The following is a 13934-nucleotide window of genomic DNA, read 5'->3' as shown; positions in this document are numbered from 1 at the left end:
ATATATATATAATAGTAACATATTGTCTTGGTGGCGGTTTTGTCTCATAAACAAAAGCAAGTAGTAAACATTGAGCTGTAAGCCAGAGAAGGACAAATCCTCTAAAGTCCCCCTAAGGGTCCTGAAAAGTGCAAAGGAGGACTGTTGTTTTGGACTGATTGGGGGCGGCGTCTCCATGGGAGCTGACTCTGCCTAGCAACCGTAGCTAACTAATGCTACCTGACATCAATCCTAATCTAATGAAACAACATCTCAAGGGAAGGCTGGCGGGGCCGAAATGAGAATCGATGGTCCAGGCGAGGTCCCCACCAAGCTGGAGCACAGAGCCACGGTACTGGAGCAGAAGCCGCGGTAGCTTTGGAGGAGTTCGATGGCTCTGTGCTCCGGCTCGGTGCCTCACCTGGACCACTGGACACATCCGATGACAGCCGAGCCCCCAGACAAAGGCCGGCTCTTATTGGGATCCCTCCGATGGACAGGAGGATCCGGCTGCAGACTGTGTAGAAAGTATAGCACTCCACTCTAGACCAGAAACATGTTTTTATTTTATTTTTTTTTATTTAACCTTTATTTAACCAGGTAATAGCCCATTGAGATCAAGGATCTCTTTCACAAGGGTGACCTGGCCAAGAAGGCAGCAGCACACGTCAAAACAAATAAAATCACAAGGTTAAAAGACAGAATACAAAACAATAACAGAGGAACAAAGTAGCAATAAAATGATAAAACCACATCTTATAAAGTACAGATGCATAGGAGGTCACATCCAGTTAACAATACATAATCACATCAATCATATAAAGTGCAGATGTTGAGGAAGACATAACTACTATCAGGTACAGAGACACTGTCCAATGCGTTTAGGCTCTAGGTCCTTCAGGATCGAACCAAAGTCATCGAAAGATATCAGGTCCGTCAGTTTTAAGTCTTTCTGACAGGTGTTCCAAGAAAAGGGGGCAGCAAATTTAAAAGCTCTTTTTCTCAACTCAGTGCGAACACGCGGAACAATGAAGTGCAAAGCATCACGTGAGCGCAGGCCATAATGGCTTTGGCTTCTATGGAGATATGTACATAGGTAAACAGGGACGAATCCAAGAAGGGGTTTTATAAATAATGCGCAACCAATGCATACGCCTGCGTACATATAAAGATGGCCAAGCGGATTTGGCATACAAGGTACAGTGGTGGGTAAGATGTTTACAGCCAGTGACAAATCTCAAGGCACAATGATACACAGTGTCGAGCGACCGCAGACACTGGGCAGATGCATTCATATACAACACATCACCATAATCCAGCAGATCATTCATATACAACACATCACCATAATCCAGCAGAGGCAAGAATGTTGATGTTACCAGATGCTTCCTAGCACAATGGGAGAAGCAGGCTTTGTTTCGAAAGGAGAAGCCTAAGAAGCCATGTGACCTCCCCTCTGGAGTGGTTGGGATATCAGGTGCTCCACAGACTGGAGCAGTCATGGTTCTGGTCTGGACCCAAGCTCCACTAGCCCACAGTCTGCAGTCAGAGCTTTTCCCTGCTGGAGAGAACCTCAGCCAGCATACACTACTCTTCTTCTTTTCAGTGTTGAAGGCTTCAATCATTTATATCCTCCCCGGTGGGCTAAAGTGGCACTTGGTGGGCCGTCTCCACTTGTCAGCACAGTATCTTCAGTATTTTCATCAACATAGTGGACATGTGTTTAAAATGACACCAAGGTTGCTTTATTCACAATATGTACTAATTTGGTTGATTTTAAAACATTTCAAAGTGTAAATGACACATACGTCCACTGTAATGACCTGTAATATCATTGGAAACTGTTCTTTTGGCCTGCCGAGGCAGTTCAAAAGAACCTTTCTCTGGCATATGTTACCTGTAACTGAATAAACTTGGATGTTGTTGCCGGTTCTTGGTTCTGCTCACCCTCATAAGAACGAACCAGTGATTTTTGTTCCGATCTTCTGAAGGCTCTCCGACCTCTCGGGGTGATTCCTGGATTCTTCTTGAGTGCCTTCAGTGCGTTATGACCATACAAGCTCTGTAGGGGTCTCCTAGTTCCCTCCTTCGTTGCAAACACTCAGCTGCGGAGGATCACTTGACCCATCAGTAAGTCCTTAGTTACCGTTGCTAACCTGGACAGTCTATCAGTGTTATTTATTGTTTTACAGCTGTGATTGTCTGGGCGAAAAACCTAAATATTAACTTAGATATCAAAGCCTGAGCAAAAAAACAAACCTTTGAAACTCATTGGAACAAGCTGGAGCTAGCAGTAAAAAACAACCAGTTTTCACACTAAATGGGCTCACACTTCCATGTGAATGATTAACTATTTATTAGGAACTAGTGCAACAGACTGCAGCTCTGCACGTCATTCTGGATTAACTCGACACAGGTACTTCTGTAAAACAGTGACATGATGAAGGGCAATAATTACTTCCCTCATTTTGTTCTTGGTGGTAGACGAGTGCAGACCTTACCATTTAGCAATAAAGGAATCTGTTGAAAGCTGGGGTTTTTTCAGCCGTTGTTCAACTGCAGAGCACAAAGTGTCCACGTGGTGTCAGTGTGTAGCTACACTTGACACAACTCAAGTTTGCTTCAGCCTAAAATAAAGACTTCAGTCATTTGTAAAGTTTTCCGAAAGGGAAAAAAAAACTGACCAAGAACTCGGTTCAGGTTTTCTGCTGTTTTCTTTTTAACTTGAGAAAATGTGACTCAAGTCGTTATTTAAAGGAGGTGATGGCTTGTCACTTCCCTGCACATTTCATGAGTCAATCACTGTCTGAAAACTGTTTTTTAAAGTGTTCATCAACTTAAAATGATTGGAAACTACTAAATTTCAGTTCTGATTTAAGTTCAAGCTGTGCCGTGGATTGCCTGCTTCAGACTTACACCCTGCATCTGAGCGGTAATGCTTCTTTAGTGTGGTTCTTATAGAGGTAGTGTGTGTCTAAGAATCATTAAAACTGATATGAAGCTGTAGCTTTTCCCTTGAGTAACATCCAAGTGGTCAGTAGCTGCAAAAGATATTTGGTGAATGTAGAGCACAACTAAAAGAAATGTTATGTTGAATTAAACTTCTTACAAATATATTTTTATTTAATGAAAACATGTTAAACATATCACAGTTTTTGTACTTGCAGTACTTGGAAATACAGCTTTGAAGAAAAAAACTATAAATACATAGAAAACATTTACCTTTAGTTACTTATTTTATTTACTTTATATTAGCTTCACTCTAATGTATTTATACATGCTCAACACTTTGGCCAGTCTTTGCTGCCTGCTGTCTTAAAGGACTTTATAGATAAAGTTAGCTTAATAACTGTTCTTTTGGTTTATATTTCATCTTTAATTCAAGCGGATTTGCAAGTTTCACACCTCAGTAACTAAATGTGCTTCAAAATATGAAACCGGGGCAACCTGGACATCAAAGTTCTGATCTTTTGACTGACTCCATGTCCTGAACGACAGTCAGCTAAAGTTTTGACTGCTGAAATTTTATCGAGCTCACATTGAAGCTTTCAGTGATATCTACTGGCAAAAGTACTGTATGAGAAAAATGAAAAGAAAATAAATATGTTTGTGTCCTTGTTACCTTGGAAGTATCTTGTGTTTGTTTCCAAAGACACTCCTTCAGGACAGATTGCCTTGAATGCTCAGCACTCTACGTTGCAATCTCACATGAAACTTCCTGTCAGCCTAGAAGACACAACAATGCACCATCCCCACTCATTGGCGCACTATTGTAATAATTAATATCGCAGATCTGTGGGCCACCACGTGGTCAGAGGTATTACAGCATAGAGTGCCTTCAAGTATTGCGTAGGAAGTAGTAATTTGGTTGCACTATAAATTTCAGGTTTATCTATCCTTAAAATCGCTACAAAATGAAATTAACTTTAAAATTTAAACTTTATTTATTTATATAGCACTTTTCATGCAGCTGGAGTGCAACACAAAGTGCTTTACATTAATACATAAAAAAAACAATCTCCCTTAACGCCCCCACTCCCCGTACCCTCATTCATACGACATACACACATATACACACACAGCATACTATATAGATGCATACACACCCGGCACCCCCCACCCTTGTGATAAAAATGGAGTATGACTGAGCACTGATAGACCAGGTGAGGAAACACCGTCCTATGGGAGCCATCCACACCAAGAGCCGTCCAAACCCACGACTACAGGGGACGCCGCCGCAGAGACCCCCCCGACCCAGACAGAGAGGGGCCCACACCACGGCTATAAAGCCCTGGAGCAGGACCCCCAACTATCCAGGCCCTGGAGCAGGACCCCCAACTATCCAGGCCCTGGAGCAGGACCCCCAACTATCCAGGCCCTGGAGCAGGACCCCCAACTATCCAGGCCCTGGAGCAGGACCCCCAACTATCCAGGCCCTGGAGCAGGACCCACAACTATCCAGGCCTGGAGCAGGACCCCCAACTATCCAGGCCCTGGAGCAGGACCCCCAACTATCCAGGCCCTGGAGCAGGACCCCCAACTATCCAGGCCAGGACAGCAGGACTCCCAACTATCCAGGCCCTGGAGCAGGACCCCAACTATCCAGGCCCTGGAGCAGGACCCCAACTATCCAGGCCTGGACAGCAGGACCCCCAACTATCCAGGCCTGGAGCAGGACCCCCAACTATCCAGGCCTGGACAGCAGGACCCCCAACTATCCAGGCCTGGACAGCAGGACCCCCAACTATCCAGGCCAGGACAGCAGGACCCCCAACTATCCAGGCCAGGACAGCAGGACCCCCAACTATCCAGGCCCTGGAGCAGGACCCCCAACTATCCAGGCCAGGACAACAGGACCCCCAACTATCCAGGCCTGGACAGCAGGACCCCCAACTATCCAGGCCTGGAGCAGGACCCCCAACTATCCAGACCAGGACAGCAGGACCCCCAACTATCCAGACCAGGACACCAGGACCCCCAACTATCTAGGCCAGGACACCAGGACCCCCAACTATCCAGACCAGGACACCAGGACCCCCAACTATCCAGACCAGGACACCAGGACCCCCAACTATCCAGGCCAGGACAGCAGGACCCCCAACTATCCAGGACAGCCCCCCGTAATCAGACCAAGCTCCCGCCGTGGAGGACCCCATGAGGAGAACACTGGAGCTGAGAACTAAGAAACAATAAACAAGATATGAACAGAACTAAAAGAAGTGTAAAACATACTAAAAACAGCATAAATGAATGTTAATATAAAAGATAACTTATGGGCACTAAGGCAGTAGAAGCAACATTAAAAAATAAATAAGTAAATAAGTAAGAAAATAAATAAGTAATTAATGAAAGCTTTAAGAGGAACTTAAGAGGAATAAAATGACATAAAGGAAAAAATTTGTAAGTAGTGCTAAACAAGTAAAAGAAGACTCAGTTAAAAGCTCATTTAAAAAGGTGAGTCTTGAGCCAGCCTTTAAAAGCATCGACAGACTCTGCGGTCCTGAATTCCTCCGGCAGGCTGTTCCACAGGCGTGGGCCATAAAAGTGAAATGAAGCTTCACCAAAGGTTTTGGTTCTAACTTTGGGAACAGATAAAAGACCAGTACGGGAGGATCTCAGGGACCGCGAGGGCCGATATGGTAAAAGCAGGCCTGAGATAATAAAATAATAATGTAAATGTGTTGGTTGTTTCTCAAAGTTACATACTCAGTATAAAGCAGTATAAAGTATGTAACTTCATCCCGGGTTGGACTGGTAATCCGGCATACCGAGAATTCCCTGGAGGCGGATACATAGACCCCGTCCACACGTAGCCGGGTATTTTTAAAAACGAATATTTCCCCCCTCCATTTATAAAAAAAATTTGCATCCACACATAACCGAAATCTGCGTTTTCGACCACATTCATAAGCATTCTAACCTGTAGATCATCTGCGGCTCCCGGGAAGCAGCACCTCCGCGGCTCCGCGGGCACCGTAGGGTGCGCGTCGCCGCGTACCCTACGGTTGTAGGCTCTGTGTCGGTGTATCGCAGTAAGCGGTGGTCAAGACGAGAGACCATTTATTTAATAAATAGCTTGGAGAACAGATGCTGGATCATCTGTAGTTCTGTAGTAAACAAAAGGCGCACGTCAGAGCAGATTTGTTGTTGTTTTGGCGCATAATGTGACGTTCGAAAACGCAAAACTCCGGTTGTGTGTGTCTACACGCATCTACATAAACGGAGTTTTCAAAAATCTTCACTTTGCCCGGAGTTTTTTTAAAGCTTCGTTTATTTGCGTTTTCGTGTTGGTGACAGGTCAAAACGTAGGAAAATATCTCCGGTTTAGCAGATATCCGCAGATATCCGGCTACGTGTGGACGGGGTCATAGTCTGCATAGGTAGAACTTGAAAAAAACCCATGATGTCACCCATGGGTGAGCAAAACTGACACAACTGGCAAGTTGACTGGGACACGCCCACTTGAAGTTAACTATCTTAGCTTGGCTTACTGAACTCAAGCTAACTTTGCTAATTTTACTTTTACGTAATTTCCCAGAAAGAGTCATCCCGAAGGGATCAATAAAACTGAATCTAAGTCTAAGTCTACTTAGTATTACTCTACATCAAAACTGTCCAAACATCCTAATTTCAAATTTAGCTGTGGAAATATCTGAAATTGGCCCTGCCAGAGCTGAAACAAGTACTATATTACCCGCTACGACACACACCACACCACCCCCCACCCTGCTCACACAGCCCTTGGCTGTGCTGTTTGCCAATCAAATCAAAGTTCACCATCTTAACATGGAGACGGATTCGCTTTTGGAGCCAGCCCCCAGTGGTCAGTCAAAGAACTGCAACGTTTCCTACACACAGAAGTTAAAAAGTTGGAGCTTGGGTATACACTTAACATATCCACAGGTCCCTCACAAAGTTTTCAATACATTATTTTCCCAAGTTGGTGTTTCATTTTATTTTTTGTTTGATATATCAGCAATATGGATCTGGTCTTTTGAAGTCTTCCCAAAGCCACACACGATCAATATACGGGTGAATCGTGGTGACTACTATCTTGGAATAACCACAGCGACTGTATTCCAAAGGATGATCATGGAAGTAACCGTTGCCTGGGGGATTAGTGGGAGCAATGCCCAAGTGCTGCATACACAACCCTAAGTAGACATCTTCAATGTAAAGAGCTTTGACATGTTTAGATGCCTCAATTAGCTTTTTAGGGAGGTCCAGAGAGAAAATGTAGCCCAGACCCATAGTATACGTGGGGTACGATGACCGAGGGTAAACATGCTCCGGCATGTACCACTTGGATGTGGGATTTCTAATGGCTCCAGCTGCATGAACCAACAAACCAGTCATATAGTTTGTCCTTGGAGCTTCTAAGAGTATACTGATGAGATTGGGCATATTCAGAAACGTGTCTGAGTCGATTTTCATGGCATAAGAGACATTGCTGCAGTACGAGTTCAGCCACTCCAGCATTACCATGGTTTTGATGGTTAGATTCTTGTAACAGTCCACAAAGTCGCTCTGGATCAGGTCTCGATGCTCTTTGCTCTCCTGTAGCAGCTGCTGGTGGAGATCCTGCGTTCCCTCTCCGGTCTGCACCCCCAGCAGGAAGAACACCTTTACCACCTTATCGTGAACCAGGTCCTCACTTCCCCATGTGCTGCGGATGACGTCTCGGTAACGTCTATTGAGTGGCGCAACGTGAACTAGAAGGACCATGAATGGCTTGTCCTGCTCACATTTCTGAGCTTCGTTTATCACAAAGTGATACTCATAAGGGTATTCCACCAAATACGGCGCAGTTGATACATAAGGAGTTGGCATTTGACTAGTATTCTGTGTTTGCAGAGTCACCTCTGAGGTTACTGTTGTTTGAGTTTGGTCAAACATAGCTAAATAAGCCTCAGTGGTCTTCACAGCAGCAGTGGGGGTAGCAGATGTGTTCAGGGAAACAACGTTTGGTCTTCTGGTTGGAGTAAACAGCATAGTCGAATGATTTTGTATCCTCAGTTTAGAGTTCAAGTCAGGTGGCATCTCCTTTAGGTTTAAATAGTAGAAAAAAAACATCACTCCAAACATGAGAATCAAGAAGAGGTGATGGCGATGTAGGAGGCTCAACCATCTGCTGCTCATCGTGTCCTGTCTAAGACGAGAAACAGGCCAGTATTTAATTGAAGTTTAATATATTTACTTTTAAATCACTTTAGCCATAAATTGTCGTGGCTGATACGGGTCTGACACCGTGGGTACTATTTCACAAGTAAGATCAGCTTTTATCTTCACATCTATTCAACTTAAAAAAATGCCCATTTTAACCTTTCAGACAACCACGCTTCCCCGTCTCTGTTTCCGTATTTCTTCTAAATAAAACAAAGTATTGATTACCTACTTAAATCATTGCTCAGAGACAGAAACAGCAATAAATGAAGGGACTCATGTAAAAGAAAAACAGTAACGTAATATCATACCGTTGTCTGGCCTTGGCTCTGCCGTGTCTATAAATGTGGAATTTTGACCTTTTCCACTAGAAGCAGGAGGGAAAAAATGTCGTCCTGGTGAAGAGCTCCCAGGGTGCTCAGGTGCAGACAGCTGTGAGCCTCGTCAGTCCGTTGATTCAGGTCTGCTCAGCAAAGGTAAAATGATCATTCCAGACCTTAGACCTGGATTTTGGTGTCTTCTCCAATCAGGTAAGCATGGATTTGTGATAGGTTTTTCTTACCTGCAAGCCAGCCACACCTCTGTTAGCTTTAAATCCCGGAGAGGGTCTGGGAACACCTCTCGCTATCACAGCTGTCTTATTTCAGGGGCGTTTACTTAGCTGATTTGGCTTGGCAGTTGAGCTAGTCAGTGAGCAGTAAATAACTTCCTGATAATGGTTAGTTGAAGCTTAGTTTTGCTCTGGACATTCATTTGACAAAGTTGGTTATTTATTGTCTATTAACTGAAAGTCTGTCTTTTTCATTTACACATTTTCATTTATGACCAAATCTAAAATCCCTCTTTAGTAAGCTCCTTTAGTAAAATCGGAGGAAAAACATGAATTAAAAGGAAATCTGATTGTTACAATATTTGAAAATAGAGTAATCTCAAATTGCCTTTACATATAAACTAAGCTTGTTTGGTGTGTGTGTGTGTACAACTCAAATGCGCAGAGTTTGTTATGCAGATAGGAAAAATCAGGTACCCATAGGCGCCGGAAGTGGGGGTGCGGCAGGGGCTGCAGCACCCCCTGGAAAAATTGAAATGACAATAAAAGATTATAAATATATAAATATTTGTGGTTGCTGTTTCTGTTCCACAACATTGTAAGCCACATTTGAGATGAAGGATGAATATAGGGGTAATTTGAATTAAAAAAATGAAAAGTAGCCAGTCACACCCCCCTGGTCTGCGGACCGCTCAGGTGATCAGAACCGCAAATTTTGTTTTTAAACATCCGCATTTTTGTCCGCCAATTACAAATGCAGAGCCAGCAGCGCTCCTTTCAAAACACAACACAAAGCTCCAAGTCAAGACCAAGATGGATATACGTTCATTTTTTAAACCAAAAGAGAAACAGACACAAAACATTGCCGAAGCTGCTGCCAATGTGACAATGAGTCGGAGGAGAGCGACTGCACCTGCAGCCACCGCGTCAGCGACCCCCCCAGTGTCTAACACCGGCTCACCTGATGGTGCAGCCGGCCATATGAGCAGCGATGACCCGGGAGGAGGAGGAGACTGCACTGCCGGTAATATTGGTCAAATTATGCTCAAATCCTTGTTATGCAACTGTTTTGGGTGAAAAAAAACTTCAAAATTTTCGCGCGAGGATTCCTCCCTAGCTTCACCAAATATTTTCTGTCACCCGCCGCCTATGTGACTATGATAATAATTATAGTCATGTTCCTTTTTTACTGTAGATGGTTGGTTCGCTATGTTTTGGTAAAGCTTGTGCGCACTGTCAGCTGTTCTTCATGCAGGGGAGGGGCAAGTGATTTCTTAAGGGAGAACCCCCGCACCCCGCACCCCCTGGCAAAAACGTCTTCCTGCGCGCCTGCAGGTACCGTGACTGGGGATTAAGTCAGTAAAGAGCTATCTGGCAAAACAAGGACTTCTCGCGATTGGTGCCAAGTACGGTCTAAAACAGCTTTTTAAACAGAAATGTGTCACTATACGTTTTTTCCACTGCCAATCACCTGAATATAGTGTATATACAGTGTTGAATCATAATTCTACTGATAACTTCTGCAACCTACGATTCCTGAAGGCAACATAACTGAGGAACGTCCCCCGCCTTCTCTGTTATGCTGTCACTCATGATGCCACGCCCCCCACGCCAGATCGGGGCCAAAAGTCTGAACCTGAAAAAAAAAGAAGTGAAAGTGAAAAAAAAAAAATGAGAAACTGAAAAAAAAAGATTTGAAACTGAAAAAAAGATCTGATACTGAAAAAAATAAAATTGAAACTGTAAAAAAGAATTTTCAGGTTCAAATTTTATTTTCAAATTAGCAAAACTTTTGGCCTTGATTTTGCTCCATAGGAGATGAGGTGTAAAAAAAAAAACCTCGCAGAGCATAGAATGCCAAAAAAAAATAAGGCTTTTTATTTTATGTAAAAAAAAAAAACCACATACAGGCGGAGGGCAAAATCAGTATTCTAAAAAAAAAAAAAAGGCACAATGGGGCATAGCCTCTCAACAAGCTTCCTCCATTCAGCAGACCCCTCTTCTGGTATGCAGCTGCTGTTTATAAACCCAGGCAGGGTGGAGAGGTTGATTGGACACAGGTGTGCCACAATCAGCAGAACCAGGCACACCTGTGTGCTGCTCCCCCGCAGACCACGCCCAATCCTCCACTCTGCCACACACATTAAAAAAAGGTCCTGTGATGGTGAAAAGGGGAGGGGTTGCTCACTTTCTCACAGCATCATCTCAATAGTAAAGTTTTACTTTAAATCTTATTACTATAAAAGATGATAATTCATTATCATTATTATTATTAGATTTTAAAAAATCTATATATGGTTAATATTATAGTTATTTTAATAGTAAGTGTTACATGCAGGAACCGTTTACGTAGCTCTGTTTGTAATAAATTGTATGGTAATGTACTGCATGTACAGTATAGTTAAATATATTTCTTTGGGGACATCGTGATTTTTCGCAGGACAGGCAGCTGCCGGCCGCAGACACGCTAATAAGCCCTCGGGCTTGGTTTACATGCCTGCTGGTACATTCAGGCAGGATGTGGTTTGGCAAAGAATGCTCATAGTTTGTGTGGTTGCTTGTAGTGAAAAAAGCAGTTTTAAGGAAGCGTCTAATAACGTGTTCCTGGTTTCCAAGCTGAGCTGTGTCAGATTATTATTAAGGTGACTGCAATACCTGAAAAAAACTGAAATAATATGCTAGCACTCTAAAATAAAGACTTGGGAACCTGTCTCAAATAAGTGACTTATTTCCAACAGTGCACAAAAAACATGATAACAGGAGCGCTGCTGGTGTCCCCACAACCACCGGTGCTCTTGCAATGGGTGCAACAGTGAACACAAAAGAAAAAATGCAGGCACTCTGGTAGCTTGAAAGAAGTTAAAAAACCTTTATTTAGACTGGGTTACATCTAAAAAACACCAACGCGTGTCGGCTTGCGCCTTCCTCAGGGTGTATGGAGACAAGAGACAAAAACCAAACATAATTATAGGGGATTCAGTTGAGCTGTGGCTCCTCAGGTCTATGCAGTTCTCCTCCAGGCCTGAAGGAGGCGCCGGCAGGAGCACCCACATATTCTGCTTTTTTTCTTGTTTGTCTTTAATTCTGCTTTTAAAATCTTTTACTTTCTAACGTATTTTTTTGTGTGTAAAGCACTTTGAATTTTCTTGTACATAAAATGTGCTACACAAAAAAACTTCCTTGCATGGAGAAGTAACGCGTTTGGCCATGCTTGTGTGATGACCAACGTGGGTAAAGACCAGCGAGTCTACCTGTGCAAGTCCACTGAGCAAGGACACCAGCAAAGCAAGCTGTCCAATTACAGCACGAAACCCACTGTTCTAAGAAAATGTGTATTCAGTCAATACATGTCATCACCGGCACCAGCAACTGACATTTCTCCCCCAGAAGGAAAAGAAATCTGTCTAATCTCAGGTGGTTAAGAGAGACCACATCCATGCATACATCCTTCTCTGTTAGGTTGTGGGCCTGCCACTCTGCAGATAACGAAGCTGATTTCATTGCTCCTCATGCCAACAGCTTAAAATTAGATCTTCCGGCACTCACAAAAACCTGGATAAAACCTGGAATACTGCTAGACCAGCTGCACTATCATTTAACAAATGCACATATTCCATATACTTGAATATCATCCTATTATGGTGACATAGTGACTTTGATGGATGACTTAGATATACTACTGTATTCCATCCCAGATATAGACTGGTGACATGGACATCCACTTAGACAAACCATATGCTGAGGAGTTTCTGTCCATCCCAAGTTAATTTGCCATCAAACTGGTTTGCTGTCCTCCAACTCACAAAGGTGCTAAAAAAAAACTGGACTTGATTCTGTCCAGAAAGTCCAAAGCTGATTTCATACTGATCGTGCCATTACACATCTCTTCCCACTTCTTCATGCACTTTTCTGTTTCGCTCCCAGAAAACGCCCTGAGACTACTAACTCTGCAGCTATTTCAGCAGGAATCAGCTGAAAGGATCTGGTAGCCACAGCTAACTTTAGACTTACGTCCATTGTTTTTACAGTCTGTGGTCAGACGCTGATGCCGTGTTGGTTGCAGTTTTGCCAACTCCAGTCCTCAGTGATGAAAGTAATTACTAGTTGTCGTAAAAGTTGCTAGAAGTCCCTAAATGACCTCATCGCCTTATTTGATGCTGTAGAAGAGAGGAATAATGTTGTGGGAGACATAAAACGGGAGTAAAAAAACAACCCTAAATATGTTTAGTACAACAAATTAAATTTTGACTTTTTTTTTTTATGTCACAATTCCAACCCATCTCTAGTCTGACTATATGTGCAGCACTTTTTAATAATTATTATATTAATTACGTTTATTATAATCATTAATTATTATTCAGTGGTGCTGAGCAAATCAGAATCAGAAGTCTTTTTATTTTCATTGTCCCATCAGAAGCAAAACGAAATTTTAAAAAATATTTAAAAAAATAGCTCTCATAAAAAAAATGCAAAACAAAAGAGAAAAAAATAGTGCACTTGATATGTAAGAAACAGATTGATTATTGCATAGTGTAGATTGAAAGTTGACAGGAGTAGGCTTTGGTTGAGTTTGAGGCGTTCAGGGCAACAACAGCTGTTTTTTAGTTGGTTTATCTTCATTGCTCTGAAATGTGTCCCTGAGAATAGGACTTCAAAAAGGTGGTGAGCTGGGTGTGAGGAGTGCCTGATTATGTTGTGGTCTCTCCTGAGAGAACTGGTGTTATAAATGTCTTCCAGAGATGGGAGAGCCATACAGTCTCTACAGTGTAGCCAGAGAACCACAGCGAGATGCTGCAGCTCAGCATCGACTCCACCGAGCAACATAGAAGGACAAAAAGAGCTCAGTTTTTAAGTTGTTATTCCTGAGAATCCTCAGGAAGAAGAGACTCTGTTGTGCCTTCTCTGGGATCGCTGTGGAGTTAGCAGTCCAGCTTAGGTCTTCACTGATGTGGATGTCCAGGAACCTGAAGTCTGACACCATCTCCAGCGTGTCCCCTTTTAGAGCGATTGGCTGAAAGTCCAGTTTTCTAATTGTGCATAAATCTATAGCTTTATAGGAATTTACCCAATGTGGCATTTAAAAATGTACCCACTGTTTTTTTTTAACTAAGTTGTAAATATGTTTATTTCTGTACTAGGGCTGGGCGATTTTGGACAAAAATAAAATCCCGATTTTTTTCTCTGAAAACCCGATTTTCGATTTCGATTTCGATTTTTTTGGTAAAACTACAAAAGACAATGG

The 13934-nt window shown here is 42.9% G+C and overlaps 1 protein-coding gene across 1 annotated transcript; it reads right to left on the bottom strand.

The window, feature by feature from the left end:
* Nucleotides 1–6816: 6816 nt before the first annotated feature.
* LOC133456295 (beta-1,3-galactosyltransferase 2) lies at nucleotides 6817–7809 on the bottom strand. The gene has a single exon (XM_061734765.1). It carries the CDS (start codon nucleotides 7807–7809, stop codon nucleotides 6952–6954), a length of 858 nt encoding a protein of 285 aa, XP_061590749.1. The 3' UTR covers nucleotides 6817–6951.
* Between the last annotated feature and the right edge of the window lie 6125 nt (nucleotides 7810–13934).

Source organism: Cololabis saira, chromosome 2 (genome assembly GCF_033807715.1).
Source record: "Cololabis saira isolate AMF1-May2022 chromosome 2, fColSai1.1, whole genome shotgun sequence".
Taxonomy (NCBI): domain Eukaryota; kingdom Metazoa; phylum Chordata; class Actinopteri; order Beloniformes; family Belonidae; genus Cololabis; species Cololabis saira.
This window is presented reverse-complemented; position numbering and strand designations above follow the sequence as displayed.

Bases quoted from the DNA above. Each gene is read 5' to 3' on its own strand.
- LOC133456295 (XM_061734765.1), bottom strand. From the start codon at position 7,809: ATGCCAACTCCTTATGTATCAACTGCGCCGTATTTGGTGGAATACCCT.